The sequence below is a fragment of the Protopterus annectens genome, chromosome 13.part0 (assembly GCF_019279795.1).
Source record: "Protopterus annectens isolate FY-2018-M chromosome 13.part0, PAN1.0, whole genome shotgun sequence".
NCBI classification, from domain to species: Eukaryota; Metazoa; Chordata; order Ceratodontiformes; family Protopteridae; genus Protopterus; species Protopterus annectens.
The window spans coordinates 243754510-243768576 of NC_056747.1; the positions used below are offsets into that span (position 1 = coordinate 243754510).

General features: G+C 41.2%; 1 protein-coding gene across 1 annotated transcript in view; it reads left to right on the top strand.

Annotated features, from left to right (window-relative positions):
- R3HDM4 (R3H domain containing 4) overlaps positions 1-14067 on the top strand; it is a 207817-nt gene that overhangs the window by 133444 nt on the left and 60306 nt on the right. Inside the window, exons 5-7 of the mRNA XM_044054800.1 lie at positions 9202-9287; positions 9416-9501; positions 13960-14015. Coding sequence (XP_043910735.1) covers positions 9202-9287; positions 9416-9501; positions 13960-14015 — 228 coding nt within the window. The remainder of the gene's footprint in view (positions 1-9201; positions 9288-9415; positions 9502-13959; positions 14016-14067) is intronic.

The window sequence follows — 14067 nt, forward strand, 5'->3', positions numbered from 1 at the left end:
TTGTCTTGGAAGACAGCCTTTCTAATAGCCATCACATCAGCCAGACGGGTGTCAGTGATTCAAGCTCTCTCCATCAAACCCCCGTATTTAATTTTTCATAAGGACAGAGTTTCTCTTAGACCTAATCCGTCCTTCCTTCCCAAGGTAACATCTGTTGTGAATCTCAGTCAGTCTATTGAGCTGCCAGTGTTCTTCCCTCAATTCTCGAACAAGGCAGAGTTTAGATTTTATCAACTGGATGTGCACAGACAATTACGATTCTATCTACACAGGACCAAACACCTACGAAAATCTGACCAATTGTTTGTTCCCTTTTCAGAAAATAGAGTGGGTTCCCCTATTTCCAGGGTTACCATTTCCAGATGGATTTCGAATTGTATTTTCTTTATTTATTCTTCAGCGGGAAAAAAATCTACCGTTCCCCATCAAGGCTCACTCTACTAGGGCAGTTTCTGCGTCTCTGGCATACCATGCCAGACTGTCTTTGGATGATATTTCTGCTGCAGCCACGTGGGCTTCCCCGCACACCTTTATTACTCATTACAAACTGGACATGGCTTCTAGGGGCCGGGCTTCCTTTGGTTCCACAGTCCTCAAGAGTATCTTCCTTTGAGCCTCCCAGGATAGAGGTGCTGGGGACGCTGTCCTGCGAGTAAGAATGTAGGCGAGATTGGACTGCATAACATCAAGAAGTTATGTACTCACCATAACGTTCGATGTATGTAGTCCATTTCGCCTCACATTCTTACGTACCCTCCCACCTGCCCTTTTCCTGGAGGATCTGGAGGTTGGGATTGGTGCTAGAGTACCCTTCAGTGGTAGTTTGTTTTTTCTTATTCCCCTTGATAGTGTTCTACCTTATTGGATTGTTATGCATGAGGTGTGATTGTTGGATTCGCAGCAAACTAGATCTGGGGTTATGGAACAGTGCCGCATGGGATACCTGCTTGGCCCAGCCAATGAGAGACTTCAAGCTAGTAAATAAAAGTTGGCCGAGTCGGAGCCGATATTCGGCTGCGAACCCGCGAATAAGAATGTGAGGCGAGATGGACTACATACATCGAACGTTATGGTGAGCACATAACTTCTTGTTCATATTTATTTAAATTAATAGAACAAGTGTTAAATCAGCACACATTTTCTGAAGAATAAGAAGTATGGCTTTTTAATGAGGAGCATTATTGACCAAAATCCCAATGGTTTTGCCAGAAATTGAAAAGGTTTGTGGAACAGAGCAAACATGTGAGGCGAAGGATGGCCTGCAAAGTATAGAGACATTTAAGAGGTGTGCTGAAATATATGAGGCAAAATCTGGGACATTTGAGAGGCAGAGCTATACCCTGTGCCTAAGCCTATGCATGCATACACACACGTGTGCAGGTAATAAAGATTGCATATGCTCAAAATGCACTAGAGTTACTTACCAGGTGCACATTAAACACTGCAGTGTCTTCAGCACAGTGCAATATCATTTTTTAATAAAGCAAGACAGTGCTGGCTTTGCTGCTGGTCTGATGTCCTTCAAGAATGCAACTGCAGTCATAACATATGGGTTGTCCTGCCTCAGGCAGCCCTCAGTCGGCCGGATTCCAAAGTCCGGGTCCGGCGTCGGATGGTGTCGCCTCCTCTCCGACGTCAGAATGGCTGGAGTATAAAGGCATCGGCCGACGCCATCTTCTTCAGTCTTTCTTGCCGCGCGGTGCCCGAAGCAGAAGCAGTTCACAAGTGCCGGTCGGTCAGCTCCTGTGTTTTCAGTACCGAAGTCATCTAAAAGCTAAGTACCCCGTTGGGGAACATTTTTTCTTGCCTCAGCCGATGTCAGAACAAATTGAGAAAGTTAATAATTGTTTGTCTTGTGGTAAACAAATACCTCATAAGGACTTCCATTCTTATTGCCTCCCTTGCCTGGGCCCAGACCACGACGTCTCGGCCTGTGCTGCCTGTGCTTGCTTTAATAAGCGCGCTCTCAGGCGCCGGGCAGAATTTGCCAAAGACCTTTTCGGCGGATCTTTCGCTTATATCATGCCGTCGGAACAACCGACAACTCAATCTACCAAAAAACGAAAGGACCGGGACCGACATCCTCGGCCCGCGTCCTCCACCGATACTCCTCCTAAACCCTCCGCGAGTGCTTCGGTCCCTTCAGAAGCGGTAATTCAACCACTCCAGGCCGACGACACAGCGTTAACACGTCCTTCGGTCTCGGAGTCTACACCGGTGCCGGTTGTTGATTTTCCTCCAGAAACCGAAGTTCTGGATCTACCCGACACCATTCCTGTGGACAAGGTTACTCCTGCACGTGGGGCAGCTAGGCCTCCTGTATCCATGTCCATCAAGGCCTTTGCACGTGCTAAGGCCGCCAGCCAGGCCAAGGCCCATCCTAAACCTACTGCCCAGGCCCCTTCTTCTGATAAACAGATCATGTCTCTTGCTGCAGATCTTATTTCTCTTATCAGGGGGTCTCAGCCTCATCCAGACAGAGGTTCTCAGCCTGCAGAGAAAAGGCCCAGAACTGAGCAGGCCGACAACCTCTCTTCAGATGAAGCCTCTGGGGATTCTGAGCATTCAGATACCCAAGAAGAATCCTTCCAGGCCTATGAGGACTCTGATGTTGAGGAATCAATTCCCTCTGCCTCTCCTCCAGAGGATTTTTCGTTCGGTGAAGTCCTACACTCTATGAGGGAGCATTTCAAATGGCAGGGTCAGGAATTCTCTGATTCCAGGAAAAGGCTACGTACCTTCCTCAAGCTACCCCAGCACAGACCTTTAGCTATCCCTGCAGTTATGGATGTCCTGGATGATGTTTTCTCCGACTCCAGTGCTAACCCTGATTCTCTCCCTCCTGCTCCTGTCAAGCCAGACAGATATTATAGGGTCCCTGACACCCACAAACATCTCTTTAAGGCCCATTCTGTGGATCTAGAAACTATTTCACAGGGCCCCAAGGGAGTGGCTACTTCCACAGCCAAGAATCCACTGCCAGCGGATAGGGAAGCTAGGTCCCTGGAGAGATGGGGTAAAAAAGTTTATACCTCTACCACCCTGGCCATGAGGTCACGTAACTGCCTTTTTCATATGTTTCAGTACCAGGATTTTTACTGGATGATTTACAGAAAAGCTAGCCTCTCCTGAGCCTATTGATAGAAAGGCATTGCAGGATCTAGTACATAACACTCAGCAGGTTAGCAGTCATTTTCTTCAGTGTGGTTATGATGCATTGGAGGCTTCATGTAGGGCAGCTATGACTGGGGCTGTTATACGTAGACATGCTTGGTTAAAAGAACAGCCACTGCCAGACCATGTTAAAGTAAAGTTACTTGATGCACCTCTGGAAAAACAGAAGCTTTTGGTGCTAATGCACAAGATGTGTTGAAGTCCATTGAGGAAAAAGCTAAATCAGTACAGACAGTCAAAGATTTCCTCCAGGTTCAGCCACCCAGATTCAACAGGAATTGGCCTTCAAAGAATTGGTCCTTTCCAGACACTGACAAGTTTCAAAGGGGAAAAAACAGGCGTGCCCGGTAGAGGGCAATACCGAGGCTTCTACAGGGGCCAATGGCAACCACCAAATCAAAGAAGTGGCGAGGCAGTCCAGCTGCACCACAAGGACAACCACAATGACTTGACTTTCATACCATCTACAAAGGCTCAAAGAGAAGCACCTTTGGGCGGAAAATTATCCTTATTCTCAAAAACTGGCATATCTTAACCAAGGACAACTGGATTCTGGATTTAATAGACAAAGGTTACAGATTCCACTTCCATACTTTACCAATAAGACAAGGCATGCCAAACCTGCCACTTCATCAAAGGGCAGAGGCACTCATTCAAGTTTCAAAGCTGTTAAATATAAAAGCAATAGAAAAGGTCCCTCCACAGGAACAAGGCCAGGGATTTTATTCAAGACTGTTCCTTGTTCCAAGAAAGGAAAACAAATGGAGGCCTATACTGGACTTGTCTACTCTAAATACTTATCTCATTGTGCCAAAGTTCAAAATGCTGACGTTGCAGCAACTCCTTCCCATGCTGGGCAAGGGGTCTTGGCTGGTCACTCTGGACCTCAAGGAGGCATACCTGCATGTCCCAATCAGACAAAGCTGCAAAAGATACCTCAGATTTCTTGCAGGGACAGAGCATTATCAATTCTCAGCATTGCCGTTTGGCTTATCTACTGCGCCCAGAGTGTTCACGAAATGCCTGGCATCAGTAGTGGCACACTGCAGACTCCAGGGGATTCAAATATACCCCTACCTGGACGACTGCCTCATACAAGCAGACCACATACAAACCTTGATAGCAAACTTGGACTATGTCATTCAGTTACTACAGGCCTTGGGATACACAGTCAACATTCAGAAATCAAGACTTCTGCCATCCCAACAAATTATTTTCTTAGGAGCCAAACTGGACACAAAAACGCAAATGGCTTATCTCACAGAGGAAAAACAACAGCAGTTACCAGAGTACTTCAAAGGCCTAGCAAAGCTCTCCCAGCTGACTGCAAGGAAAATCCTGCAGGCTCTGGGGTTCATGGCATCTTGCATTCTTCTGATACCTTTGGCAAGACTTCATATGAGAAAGCTGCAATAGTACTTAAAAAGCTTATGGTCCGAACACAGCCAAAGCCTAGAGGACGTAATCCCACTCATTCCATGTCTGCAAAGAGAATTTTTGTGGTGGGCTCAAGCAAGTCAGTTAAACAAAGGCATGTCTTTCAACAAACCTCAAGCAGGTCAAATGATTACAACAGACACCTCAGACCATGGATGCGCGCCGGACATGGAGGGCAGATGCATTCAAGGTCAATGGACACCAAGGGAAAGGCATCTGCACATAAACCAAAAAGAGATGTTGGCAGTGATGCATGCAATCGAGACTTTCGAAAAATCACTTCAACAAGGACATTTGCTAATAATGACAGACAACACCACTGTTATGTGGTATATAAACAAGCAGGGAGGCACTCATTCTTATCCCCTCTGCAGACTAACAATGATTCTCTGGGAAAAATCCCTAAGTCTGAAGATACATTTGCAATCCCAGTTTGTGCCAGGCAAGGACAATGTACTGGCGGACAAGCTGAGCAGAAATTTCTTGGATCCACACGAATGGATGCTGCATCCTCACATTTTCTCACAAATAACAAGGACATGGGGAAGACCGGACATAGATCTCTTTGCTTCTCACATGAATCATCACCTGGAAAAGTTCTGTACAAGGACCCACCATCCTCTAGCCTGGAAAACGGATGCTCTCTCCTTCAGCTGGAATTCCCTAACAATTTATGCATTCCCTTCTCTACCACTGCTGACCAAGGTGATACTGAAGATCAAAGCAGAACAACCAACAGGCATTTTGATAGCTCCAGACTGGCCAAGGCAGCACTGGTACCCATTGCTGTTGAGCATAACTCTGACCAAACCGTGGCCTCTGCCCCTATGGCCTCTGCTTCTAACACAACACAATTACAGGACTGTTCATCAAAACCTGAAAACATTGCATCTGACAGCCTGGAGGTTACCATAACTCCTTCCGATATCTCTCTTTCCAAAAAAGTTCAAGAGATCTTACTGGAAGCATGCAGACCTTCCACCAGAAAAACCTATTCAGCCAAGTGGAAGAGATTCATCATCTGGAATGCTAACAGGGGTCAGGATACAACAGTATTGAGTATACCTCAGATATTGGAATACTTGGCAGAAATGTTTCATACGGGTCTCTCATATTCTTCCATAAAGATTCATGTCTCAGCAATCTCAGCAAAATACAATTGTGATCCACCTGTGTTTTCACATTCTTTGCTAAGACAGTTCCTAAGAGGGATAAAGAATATCAAACCTCCCAGGAAACCACCAGTACCTGCATGGGACCTCCATTTCGTCTTGGAAAAATTAACTCTTCCTCCCTTTGAACCAGCAGCAACTTCAGAAATGCAATTTCTCTCATGGAAAACGGTTTTCCTATTGGCAATCACATCAGCAAGAAGAGTCTCGGAGATACAGGCACTCATGGCAGTACCTCCTTTTCTCATTTTTCATCAGGACAGAGTCTCTCTAAGAACCAATCCTTCATTCATGCCAAAAGTAATTTCCAGGGTGTCTCTAAATCAAGCCATTCACCTGCCTACTTTCTTCCCCAATCCTCAAAACAGGGGGGAAGCACTGCTGCATACTTTGGACATACACAGATAACTACGCTACTACTTGGACAGAACTAAGGCCACCAGAAAGTCTGACCAACTGCTTGTAGCCTATGCTGCTGGAGTACAAGGAAAAGCAATCTCCAAACAAACAATTTCCAAATGGGTTGGACACTGCATCAGATTCTGCTATTCTTTTCATGGAAAAGGTGTGCCAGCCAATATTAGGCCACACTCCACCAGAGCTATAGCCACATCCACAGCTTTCCTAAGAGGAGTGGCTACAAAGGACATTCTAGAGGCTGCTACATGGAGCTCCGTGCATACATTTACCAAGCACTACAACCTGCCTTTATACTCCAGATCCCGAGCAGGCTTTGCTTCGGCAGTCCTGCAGGGCATTTTAGCTACACCATCACTTTCTTAGTTCCAACCACCCCCAGCTTGGCTATGGTATTCAACCCATATGTTATGACTGCAGTTGCATTCTTGAAGGACATAGTACAGTTTTGTACCTGCCATAAATGTAGATGTCCGATAGATATGCAACTGCAGTTGGATTTTCCCTCCCTCCTACCCCTCTGCAACCTTCTTTATGGGTCCACTACCCCTATTCCTATTAGCTGGGGGTATCTCCTATGGTGTATCTGTTTATTACTGTTGTGCATGTCTGGAATTGTTTATCCATTCACCAAATTTAGCCTTCCTAGGAGGGCACCTGGCATCTGGGGCAAGAAACACTGAAGAAGATGGCGTCGGCCAATGCCTTTATACTGCAGCCGTTCTGACGTCGGAGAGGAGGCGACACCAGCCGACGCCGGACCCGGACTTTGGAATCCGGCCGGCCGAGGGCTGCCTGAGGCAGGACAACCCATATGTTATAACTGCAGTTGCATATCTATCGGACATCTACATTTATGGTAGGTACAAAACTGTACTTTTTCAATGTGGCAAGCCCCAGGAAGTCTTCTTATCATTAGCATTACAAGTGAGCTAACGATGGAAAATAAATCCAAGCACTCTCTCCTCAAATTTAAGGTGCTGCACCTCAAGAAAATGTAGTATTGGCTGGGAGTGTTCATGAGGGACTATGCTGTGCAAGAACACATTCTGCATTATTCAAAAACATCACTTTTTCAAAACCTGTTGTTTCAAGGACCCTGATTGCAAGTAATAATTCTGTGTAGAATTAAACGTGCTTTTTATAGGCTCATTAAAAAGCATCGTTTCAGAAAGAGTTGCAGTTTGTCTAAACGTGCTAGGCTGCAATTCCAGAAATTTCCATGTGTTTCTGTTAGATCTCACTTGCATATTCTCTGACTCTGTGCAACTCCCTTAGCGTAATGTCACTGCTTTTTTTCTTGCCTTTTGCACCACCATATGTGGTACATAAAATGTCAGTGAGACGAAATCACCTACAGCCAGTTTTATACCTTCAAGTGGCTAGCCATGACCTAGAACACAGTTTGTGATCTCCTGCCCAGACAATACTGCGCACCACAGTTGATGCCAAAAGCAGTTGGTCTATACAACTTTTCCCCCACTAGGTACCATCTAGAGTCTGTGCTGCTACCCACAACTGCATTCTGGGGTGAGTTTGAGGAGGGTGGAAATACCCAGCATGCTTTGTGGGAGGAGGGAGGAACCCCACAGAGACACAGAACATGCAGATTCCACATAAGGACAGAAGTCAGGATCAAGCCCTGAACCTTGTGCATCAGAGGCAAAAAAGGTAGAGGTGATGGAAATGAAGTGCCTGTGACAGGTATTAGGCTTAGGCTCTTATGTCCCCACTTCTTTGTATATCCCAAAGTGCATCCTAAGTAGCTCCAATTACAGAGAAGGTTAAATTAAAAAAAAAAAAAAAGATTGGAATGGTTTGGGCAAGTGTAGGAAAGCAGAAAGAAATCTGATGAAGATATGGGACGTATGGGAAGAAGCCAAGAGGAAACAAGGGCATCCAGCAAAGAGATGGATACACTGCATTAGAGAAGACTTGTGACTGTCTGGTATGACTGTCATGAGAAATGGTGCCAGTTAATGTGACCCCCTGACCCATGTAGAAAATCACTAGCTTAAAAAAGTTTTCCTTGCACTGATGCCAGTGAGTGTTCTTTAATTTCTGTAATATCAAATCTAGGACAACAAGAGGTGTCCATAGACTTTAATGGACGCATACTGTGTATGTCCTTAGAAATGTCAGTTAAAGTCTGTGGTTCTGTCCTTAAGATGACATCACAGAGACATGCACTATTTTTTTTTTTTTTTAACTGGGCTGAGATTTTAGAAAAAGTTTACAAAGCCTTTTATTAAAATGAAGCAGCCCAAATAAGGAAAGAAGAGGGCAAAATGCATTGAGGCATTTAACTCGTCAGATACTGCAATACATTTATAAAGTATGACAGTACACTTTAAATTTTTGTGCTGTTTGGCCTTTCCTTTTAAAGGAATTTGAGGGGTGCCAACCAATTATTAAAATATTAAGAAGGTTGCTGTAGTGTTTTGTTAATATGCATTTCATGGCTTAAACTCATGGCCTTTTTTAACACATTTGTCAGTTTTACTGACTCTATTTGTTTACCCCATTCATATGGAAATGTGAAAGTTGGTCTTGGATGCTTGTGTATGCCATATTAATGACCAGTTTTTGAGCCATGCTTTTGCTTTTCATTGTTATCCCCCCCCCCCCGTATGCATTTCACTGTTTGCATTTGGCTAAGCTTTTTTTGCATCTATTCGTAATGGAGGCTTATAATGTGTGTTATTCTGTACAGAGTCTGTGCAATGCCAGAGTCTTTTGCAACCTTCCACTTTACTTGAGATGGACTCCATGATACCCAATTTTAGTGTGTGTGTGTGTGTGTGTGTGTGTGTGTGTGTTTTGCTCTTTGGTTGAATTGGTTTGTTAACATGGTCATTTTTCATGCCATCTTTCTTCTGTGGTATTTCATATTTGGGAGGACTTGGAAAGCAGACTCCGTTAAAAGCTCTGCCCATTATTTCTTACTTGATTTCTTCATCATTTCCCAGCAGCATAACTACAGATCTTTCTTTAATTGCAGAGCATCCTGCTTATACCTCAAAAGATTTCTTCCAGAAAATTGACCGTCGGCTACGTACCACTTTAAAGCGACGCCAGATCCCATTGGTAAGTTTTAGTTGAACAAAGGTACTTTTGTTTATTTAACTAACCCCCTAGTGGTGGGTTGTGGATATACGAATGGTAAGGGGAAGAAATCAGATTTTAAAAGGGTTTCACTCATGTCTGTTTTATAGGGAATGCTTGAAATTCTGGAGGAGGACCTGTTATCAGTTTTTTCCGTTAAACCAGACTCCGTTTATACCACTTTATTGGACAACAGGTAAACAAAATATCTGTGATGTCTATTCTGTGCTGGGCTGCGTTTTGGTTCTGTTTTTATACCAATAGCTTGATTTTGTAGCCTTGCTATTGTGGGACAAGGGATGCATTCCTGGCCTGCTTTGCATGACAACACCCACTGTACTTCATCCTCGGTGCGCTGGAGTAACCAGGACTTTGTGTGGCTGACACTGTCGCCAAAAGGGGAGAATAGATGTTTATTATAAGATTATTGGCTCTGCTTGTAGCCTGAACTTCATGGCTTTTGTCTTTGCTGAGTTTTAGTGCTTCCCACTAGGCAGATGGAGAGGTTTAATACACATTTTGAAACAGCATTGCCTTTGAGGAAGTGGTGGAATATTGGAATGTGCTAGTTTTGAGCTTGGGATCTTACTGCTTTTTGTTCAACTGGAGAATAAGTTTCAGACCAGATGTGGTGGCAGGAAGTGTATTTGTGACTGACAGCTAAGAAGAGTGTTAATCAGAACCATTGACTTCATTTGTATGTCTTGTAGGGAAGTTGGGTAGAGTGGGTGTCAGTTGTCTAAGAAATTGGTAGGTCCCTCAGTAGTGCACTGTTTGGCATTATAGTTGTTGCCAGCTGCGTGTTTATTTTAAGTGGGTTTACAGCCAAACTAAGGTATAGATTGAGTTCATTTCTGCATTTTGCCTCCCTGTCTGATAGAGCAAAAGAGAGGGCCCGTTACATATTCTGCCTACTTAGTCATCCAGGCAGCTGAACCATAGCAGTGTATGTCTGTGGTTTATCCAGGCCTTGCAGGTAGTGAATTTACACAGAGAGCAAAATTACACACCAGGCAAGGGATTTGGTCAGCATAACTTGGTGTAAACCTAAACATGGCAGAATTTGATCCAGGCTTTGCTGGCTTTTAGATTATTACATGAAGTTAATGTACTACTTAAACAGTGTTGCTTCTCTGGTGGAAACTTCTGAGTAGATTTAGGGAGAGATTGTATCTTTGTGTCTCTTTTTCCTGTTAAAGCTATCTATTGCAGATGCTGACTTTTAGAGGTAGGTGGGAAATAGGACAGCTCTAAAGCATTCTTGGTGACCCACTCAGCCCTAGGTGCTGCTACAGATAAGGTTAAATAAAGAACCCCTTGATTTATTGAATTTGCAGAACAGTTATGTTTATAGTCAAAGAATGCAGCCGCACGAAGCTATAATACAGCCTGTGGTTTACTAACTCCAAAAAGAAACGGGCGCGTACTAACAAATATAACAATGTAACGGATTTAGCGCTTTCTTCCACCTAATATGTGAACTTCATCAGAATCAACAAAACAATTCTCTTGGGCTAATTTATCTGTTTTATGGCGCCAAAAATTCTGACTCATTTAAAAATTTAAAGAAACATATACCAACTCTATACATAAATATCAACACTAATGGTAATGATAAATAAAAAATAAATAAATAAACTTAATACTACTAGATTTTATATACTTATAAACTATAACTTCTAAACCAGTTACTATCTCTCATATATCAAAATTACATGTTAATACTAAGTCATGATAAATATTAATGTATACCAACATTTATAAAATTATTATAAAAACTGTCTATACTCATAATTGTATTCATAGGGGAACTATATAAGGGCTTATTTTTATAACTGTTGATGTTGTTGATTTATTTTCAAGTATTCCCAAAGCAGAAGGGCTAGACAGTTTTCTTAACAGCATTAAATGTTATTCAGAATTGGATTGGGAACATGCAAGTCTTATAATAGAATTTATATCTATTATACTAGAACATAATTATATATATTATGAGGGGGAATTTTATAAGCAGATACAGGGAGTTGCTATGGGTGCTGCATGTGCCCCTATATATGCGAACATGGTTATTGCTAGACTGGGAAATAGAAAGATTGTTTAAGAGCAAATATTATAGATACATCAGGTATTACACATGATATTTGGATGATTTAGTTATATTATGGGATGGACCTGATGCAATTATAGAGGAGTTTATAACCTATTTGAATACATCTAGTTCATTTTTGAAGTTTACATACAAATCCAGTCGAGTAGGAATTGCATATTTAGACACTTTTATCACTATGAATAATGATGGTTTCAAATCTCGTATTTATAGGAAGGAGACTTTCTCTAACAACTATTTAGACTACAGTAGTAACCATCCATATAAAACAAAGAAAAGCATTTTTAAGGGACAATGCATCCGAGCAGTTAGAATGACTTCAACATATGATGATATGATTGAAGAAATAGAGAATATTGGCAGAATGTTTAGATTTAAAGGATACCTCAAAAAATTACTGGATGAAGTAAAGAAATATGTTATTGGGGAATGGGGTAATAGATTCTCCCCTGTTTTGGGTAAACCTCTATTAAATTCAACCAAAAATCCACAGGACATGGATTATAGAAGAGCTTGTATCTTAGAGTATACCCCCCCCCAGGCAAAGTCCATTAAACACATTCTTAATAAATATTGGAATGTTCTTAGTGTTGACAATGCTTTAGAAGAAATTGTTGGTAAAGCACCCATTTTTGTCTATAAAATGGGAATTAATATGAAGACTATCTTTGAAAGACATAAAAGGGTGGAATGTATGAATATTCAATACAAAGGAACACGCAAATGTGGAAGTTGCAGCTATTGCCATGTAATATTAGAAACAGAAACAATAAAATTAGAGAATATTAATAGGACTAGTATTAAAATTAGTCAAGGGAATTGTAATACCCATCATATAATATATATTGCAGTATGTATTGGCTGTAATAGTTTCTATATTGGAAAAACAGAACGGATGTTTAAGAAAAGAATCTACGACCACCTCTATGCTATAAAGAAAAAAGATAGTACAAATGCATTGTATAGGCACGTGGCTGATATGGATAATGGCCACAAATTTAAATTTGCCATATTAGAACAAGTTAAAGTGGATAATAGAGGTGGTAATATTAAAGCTATTTTATTGGAGAAGGAAGTTAGATGGCAAATATTTACAGATGCCGCTACTCCGCCTGGCTTAAATGAATACATTAATATTAAGCCTTTATTATTGTATAACTATAGTGGCTTGAATGGAATGACATACAGTACATTGATACAATTGAATTTTTAGGGTTATTATTATATTTACATATTTATATACATATGTATTTATGAATTTATTATGTATAGATATATATTATGGCAAGAGATGTATAGGATGTAGGCCTTAATGTTTTAATTATTTAATTTTTTAACATTTTAACATTTAAATATGTTAGCATTAATATATTAATGAAAATATGTATGGACAAGTTTTTTTGTATCCCCTTAGACATTAATTAGTTCCCCTATGAATACAATTATGAGTATAGACAGTTTTTATAATAATTTTATAATATTTTATAAATGTTGGTATACATTAATATTTACCATGACTTAGTATTAACATGTAATTTTGATATATGAGAGATAGTAACTGGTTTAGAAGTTATAGTTTATAAGTATATAAAATCTAGTAGTATTAAGTTTTTTTATTTATTTTTTTATTTTTTATTTATCATTACCATTAGTGTTGATATTTATGTATAGAGCTGGTATATGTTTCTTAAATTTTTAAATGAGTCAGAATTTTTGGCGCCATAAAACAGATAAATTAGCCCAAGAGAATTGTTTTGTTGATTCTGATGAAGTCCACATATTAGGTCGAAGAAAGCGCTAAATCCGTTACATTGTTATATTTGTTGGTACTCGCCCGTTTCTTTTTGGAGTTAATAAACCACAGGCTGTATTATAGCTTCATGCGGCTGCATTCTTTGGATATATTTTAGTGTTGGACTTTCTTTCGTTGTTGCAGTTTTACCACACTATCTTACTGGTGTTATTATGTTTATAGTCATTAATTCTCTGTGCATCAGTGTGATTAGACTGTCAATGTATTGGCATGTAGGGGTAGGGTCTGCTTTCTGGTGCACATGCATGCCTAGGCATTACTGGGGATGGTGGAGACAGAAGAGGACAGAGATCCCAAGATGCTGCTTTTCAGGAAGTTTAGTTTCAGGACTTCAATAGTAATGCAGACTGCATGCTGAATGTTCTGACAAAATGTCTAGCTAGATAACTGTATAAGTAGTGTGCCTCCTGGCAGCCTATCAATGTTTGGTCGGAGTATGAGAGGAAAAGTGAAATAAACCCAGTCCTTTGGCTTAGCAGGTTATGCTAGGTACAGTCAGGCACCTTGGAATTAAGTGCACCTGTATTAACGTTCAACATTCCTATTCTTTTCCTCACTCATCCCTCCTTTTATTCCTGGAGGGAAGGTAGTTTTGTATGGAGAGGGAAAAAGACTGATGGTTAAGAGTGATTGGCTGACCTGAGTGGATAGGGAATGGTATTGATGAAAAGTATTGATAAAAATCCTGCTTGTAGATTTGATTGCAGTGTCTCTTCTGTTTTTTTTTTCTTCAGTTATGAGCGGCTGTTGCTTCATGCTCTCTGTCAGTACATGGACCTCCTGTCAGCAAGTGAGTATATATATTTTTTAATGATGCAGTAACACCTTTTTCAAATAGCTAT